Raw genomic sequence first — 6,000 nt, 5'->3', positions numbered from 1 at the left:
TCATTAGTGGGGTATTTAGTCTCGCTTGTCTAGGTTGGGTTCGTGTGGGATTGTTTGTTGTTACCTGTTGTGGGTTTTGGGGTTGCGTTTATTTTTTGTTTGTCTATTGTGGGCTTGCGTTTCTCTCTGGACTGCATCCCGGCCCTTTTTGGGGGTGGACTATTTTTGTCTGGTTTGTTTTATGCCTGTTCATGGTGTTTTTGGACTCTGGAATAAACACGCTCTGCAAGTGCAGTTTTGATCTCCTGCGCCTGACTTCTCCCCATCCCCACCACTCCTAGAGAGCAGTGACACCATGGCTTCTGGTTGGGATATGCATGTACAGTCACTGTGGGGACGACGTCGTCAATGCACTTATTGATGAAGACGATGAATGAGGTGGTGTACTACTCAATGCCATTGTATGAGTCCAGGAACATATTCCAGTCTGTGCTAGCAAAACAGTCCTGTAGTGTAGCATCCGCGTCATCTGACCACTTCTGTATTGAGCGAGTCACTGGTACTTCCTGCTTTCGTTTTTGCTTGTAAGCAGGAATCAGGAGGATAGAATTATAGTCAGATTTTCCAAATGGAGGGTGACGGGAGAGCTTTGTAAGCGTCTCTGTGTGTGGAGTAAAAATGGTCTAGGATTTTTTTTCTCTGGTTGCACATGACATGCTGGTAAAAATTTGGTAAAACTGATTTAAGTTTGCCTGTGTTAAAGTCCCCGGCCACTAGGAGCGGCGCTTCTGGGCGAGCATTTTCTTGTTTGCTTATGGCCTTATAGAGTTGGTTGAGAGCGGTCTTAGTGCCAGCTTTGTTCTGTGGTGGTAAATAGACGGCTACAAATAATATAGATGAGAACTCTCTTGGTAGATAGTGTGGTCTACAACTTATAAGGTACTCTACCTCAGGCGAGCAATACCTCGAGAATTCTTTAATATTAGACATTCTTTAATATTAGACATTGCGCACCAGCTGTTATTGACAAAAGACACAAAATCCCGCTAGCGCTATATTATCCGTATCGTCGTTCAGCCACGTCTCGGTGAAACATAAATTGTTACAGTTTTTAATGTCCCGTTGGTAGGATAATCTTAATCGTAGGTCATCAATTTTATTTTCCAATGATTGCGCATGAAGAACGGATGGCAGTGGGAGTTTACTCGCTCGCCTATAGATTCTCAGAAGGCTGCCCGATCTGCTGTCCCTTTTCCTGCATCTTTTCTTCATGAAAAAGGCAGGGATCTGGGCCTGTTCCAGTGAAAGCAGTATATCCTTCTCGTCAGACTCGTTAAAGGAAAAAGTTTCTTCCAGTCAGCGGTGAGTAATCGCTGTTCTGATGTCCAGAAGTTATTTTCGGTTATAAGAGATGGTAGCAGCAACATTATGTACACAATATGTTAAAAAATAAGTTACACAAAAAAAACTAACAAAATAGCACAATTGGTTGGGAGAATGTAAAATGTCAGCCATGTTCTTCGGCACCATCTTGATATAATCAGGTGTGCAGGTCACATTATGCTGGGTGGCAAAGTGATGTGGAATCCAGACAGAGGGGGGTTAGCCTACGTTTGGAGCAACCTGGAGTTAGTTCACCAGCAACCTGCATTCAGAATGATTGGCGGGTTGGGAAGATAAGAGATGAGACTACCTAAAGCATCTAAACTGGAACAACCATTTCAGTGCCGGGTGCAATAAATCCAAGTATCATATTGGATTAGTTTAGAAAATTGCATGTTATTTATATTTGAGTAGCATAAGATTAATTAATCAATCAATCAATCAATCAATGTACATGCAAAAACATAGATATTGAAATAAACAATACAAAAAAAGAAATCTACCCTCAATAGAGCATTCTGGGAAATATAATGATGGGTGTGGTTTTGGTTTAACACTGGTTATTAACACCAACAGTGGGGTTCTTTTAGTGAGTGTTAATTTAACACTTGCAGAGTTAGTTTAACACCTGAATCAACGCTACAAATGTTAAACTGAAATATCAACACTAGGTAACACTGACCAATTTGCTGTGTATAAGTGTAAACGGACAAGATCAGGATGAAGGATGCATGTTAGAACCAGGTATAAACAGGGCTATTGAGATCACATTTTGGCAATGTTTACAGTAGAGAAACACAGAATGTCTGACATTCTCTTTCAACAGATTGAGGCTGTATAACAATATTATAACGTAGACTACCTTGGGAGTTGTTACAAAAATACTCAGTGACCGAAACTGGACTCTCACTGCAGTAAAAACAATTAACCAATGGTTAACAAATCCAATCAAATACTTTCTTTGTAAAAAACAACAAAGATGACATTCTTTGTCGTTACATTTGTGTTTTTGTAAAATACAGCAGGTACATCCATGAAATACGTCAGTTATATCAAAAACATGTTATTTTTTAAATATACATAACCTTGACAGGTCCAGTACAAATATATAATTTATGTTCTATGAGATGGTCTGGCGCAGCACGTTGTTGGTTCCTGCACATCTTGTGTGTGTGTGTGTGTAACATGAGGGATCAGGGGAGACTGTCACAGCCGTGTCTCTCTCTCTGTGTTGTTGTAGTCTGTTGTGGAAGTCCGTAGCGATTGGTCCGAGTTGGAGGCTAGGACTTCCTCTTTCCTGAGTACCTCCAGTTCTGCTCCGCCGTTGGCCACTTGGTGGGCACTGCGTTCCTCTCTCCGCAGGTGTCGTTTGAGCAGCACGAATCCCAGTATACACAGCAGGAAGGAAACTGTCCTCAGGCCCATAGTTAGACCCAGGTAAGCTATCCTGAGGAGAGAGAGACCAGGGGATACACACACTCAGAGACTTGACATTACACTTGTGCTTCAAGTGGCAAGGCTACTAGGGGGTTGCTGGGGTTGCCTTCAAAATTGGCTTGAAAATCAATGTTCAGCATCTGATGTTATATAGGGTATGCCTCTCCGACATTATCACTTTGAAGTAAGTGTGTTGTCTGTGTGCGTTTGTGTTGTGTATCAGGCTTGACCAGTAGTGTGTATGTGTGCATTACCTGTATGCTGTAGTGTTGTATATCCGACAGGCTCCTCTCCCTCCGCATCTCTTCTGGCCCCACTTCAGACACGTGGTGTCGATGATCGCCCCAAAGTAGATGGGCGCTGGGATGCCCGCTGTTATAACACCAACACACACAAAATGATCTACCAGTAATACGGAGTTGGCTAATCTTGGTCATGGAAAAGGGCAATGTGTGCAGGATTGTGTTCCAACCCAGAGCTAACACACCTGATTCACAAGTAATCATTTTTCAAGGATTACCTTTGCAACAGAGGGGATTTTTAAGAGGATTTTGTTCAGGGTATTAAGCTGATTAGTGGAGAAATGTGTGACTTGGAAACAAACTGGCTGCAGCTAGTTTTAGATCAGGGTTGCTAAGCTGCCGAGCGTTGGCTGTGATTCTGGTATGGCTTGATCAGACAGGAGTAGGAGGAAGTTGCCCCTAGACGCTGATCTAAGGATAGTTTTGTGCCCCCCACATGTTAACATTTTGGGTGGTAAACTGATCCTAGATCTGCGATCTGACAGTATTGACTCACCAAGTGTGCGTGTGGACAGAGTATGGAACCCCAGAGCTAAGGACTTCAGTTGAGGCTTGATACACCTGCACGGGAGAACACCATCATCAACTTGAACTTTACCATAACTATGAATACAGATAATAGATATAGATCTGAAGATATTATAAATGAAATGACATGATATGAAAGTATCCACAATTTAGTTATGGTTCATTATTAAGTTTGCATACTCAGACCGCTTTAAGACTAGTGTTGTTGACATAATGTAAGTTGACTGAAGACGTTCTCTGACGTAACCGGTGAGTACCAAAGAGTGAGTACGACTGACCTCTGTTGGTAGAGCAAAGTACTACACTGTCAGCCCTTACTACCTTGCTATTTTATTTTAATTGTATTTTATTTAACTTGGCAAGTCAGTTAAGAACAAATGATTATTTACAATGACGACCTACCAAAAGGAAAAAGGCCTCCTGCGAGGACGTGGGCTGGGATAAAAAAATACAAATATAGGACAAAACACACATAAAGAGAGACCTAAGACAACAACATAGCATGGCAGCAACACATGAAAACACAGCATAGTACCAACACAACATGGCAGCATCACAACATGGTAGCAGCACAAAACATGGTACAAACATTATTGGGCACAGACAACTGCACAAAGGGCAAGAAGGTAGAGACAACAATACATCAGGTGAAGCAGCCACAACTTTCAGTAAGAGTGTCCATGATTGAGTCTTTGAATGAAGAGATGAAGATAAAACGGTCCAGTTTGAGTGTTTTTTGCAGCTCGTTCCAGTTTCTAGCTGCAGTGAACTGAAAAGAGGCGCGACCCAGGGATGTGTGTGCTTTGGGGACCTTTAACAGAATGTGACTGGCAAAACGGGTGTTGTATGTGGAGGATGCGGGCTGCAGTAAGTATCTCTGATAGGGGGGATTGAGGCTATTCAGCTGTTCTCTCAAGACCCAGAGCAAAAACAGAAGCAGACCCATCTCAGACAACTAAGACTCTAAAAATATCAGAACAAAAGAAAAAGGAAATAGGCCACTGCCAGTAACTTCATTTGTCCCAGTAAGGGCAACACATTTCATCAGGGTCAGCTGATCGAGCTTTGGGCCGATCTGCTGGATTGTGGTTTGTGTTCGTGTGTGTGTGCGTGCGTGCGTGCGTGCGTGCACATGCGTGTTTGTGTGTGCGCATTTGTGTACATGCTCAAAGCTGGCGAAGGCTAATCAAGGACTAGTTTTAGCCAGTAACAGTACCGCTCCAAATCACATATTCTACTTTCCTGAAATACAGTAAAACCTCTATTGCTGACTTTCCTATAACCCCTTTGAAGTATGCCGTGTGATAAAGATATCAATTAAATGTACTTAAAGTGTACTGAATCTATGTTTCCTGCTATAACCCTGAATGGACTCACAGGCAGAGAGTAGGAAGAACAATGAGCTGACTGATAAAAACTTCTCTCTCAGTCCAATCAGACCACGAATCCAGAGGAAGTAATTCAATCACCTGAAAGCATCATGTGACTGTCTCCTTGCCCTCTATAAAGTCTGTTGCAACCATAGAGATAGATAGAAGACTCATCTTTGTATCTGTGCCATTATAGCGTCTGTGACAGCACGTGCAGCGCCATAGTGCCCCACAGTGGAGGTGTCATAATACCTATAAAACCTAGTGGTCAAACAGGGAAATGGTTCCAGTCGTTTTTCCACCATTCATTTTTTCCCATAGGGGACTTTTAGAAACACTTAAATAAGGGCTGTGTTTCGCTTACCCTGTGACGTTTTGATAACTGTGTAAATCTCTATCGGACAAGGTGACTTTTATCAATATATTTGCCTGTATTTACCTCCCAAAAAGGAAATGCTAATTAGCTGTTAATGGTGGGGAAACGATTGGAACCAATTCCCTTAATGACCTTTAAGTTATATGAATATTATGACTCCATAAAGGCTAATTCATTTGCATTTTCTTCTTCCCAATTGGCGGATCACTCTGGATAACCCGGTTGGACGTGACTCCAGCCAATAAAGTTGGAAGTCCCACCCAGTTGACTACATTAAAATGGTGGAAGTCCTCAAATGGCACTGCCCATGCTAATATGGCCTTTACACCACTAGAGGCCTCTATGGTTGCAACACGGCTCTTTAAGGCTAGAATTCAATCTGATCGCGATTTGTCTGCTATGCAGCTTTTAAAGGCAATGGTTCCGCGTTAGCGGAGACCGTGTTCATCATAAACACTGCATATGTCAGCTCAATCAAAAATTACCTTGAAATGGAGCATAGCAGACAAAACGCAGTTGAATTGAATCCCTGCCTAAGTCTGTTACAAAGACTACATTCAACTTCTGTCAGCCATTCTGTCACCCACTGTGAGGCAATTTCACTACAGTGAAATGTGAGAACTTTCTGGGTGAGATCATTCTGAAGAAGGTAGTGCAAGTAAAT

At 42.3% G+C, this 6,000-nt stretch overlaps 1 protein-coding gene across 2 annotated transcripts in view; it reads right to left on the bottom strand.

Moving 5' to 3' along the window:
• Positions 1-1,749: 1,749 nt before the first annotated feature.
• Positions 1,750-6,000, bottom strand: part of slco1c1 (solute carrier organic anion transporter family, member 1C1) — a 67,397-nt gene continuing 63,146 nt past the window's right edge. For both annotated transcript variants that reach the window (XM_029742400.1, XM_029742401.1), the window contains exons 13-15: positions 3,559-3,623; positions 3,015-3,132; positions 1,750-2,770 (exon numbers count right to left, since the gene is read on the bottom strand). In XM_029742400.1, the coding sequence (XP_029598260.1) occupies positions 2,530-2,770; positions 3,015-3,132; positions 3,559-3,623 (424 nt within the window). In that variant the 3' untranslated portion in view covers positions 1,750-2,529. The remainder of the gene's footprint in view (positions 2,771-3,014; positions 3,133-3,558; positions 3,624-6,000) is intronic.

This window comes from Salmo trutta, chromosome 40, assembly GCF_901001165.1.
Source record: "Salmo trutta chromosome 40, fSalTru1.1, whole genome shotgun sequence".
NCBI classification, from domain to species: Eukaryota; Metazoa; Chordata; class Actinopteri; order Salmoniformes; family Salmonidae; genus Salmo; species Salmo trutta.
This window is presented reverse-complemented; position numbering and strand designations above follow the sequence as displayed.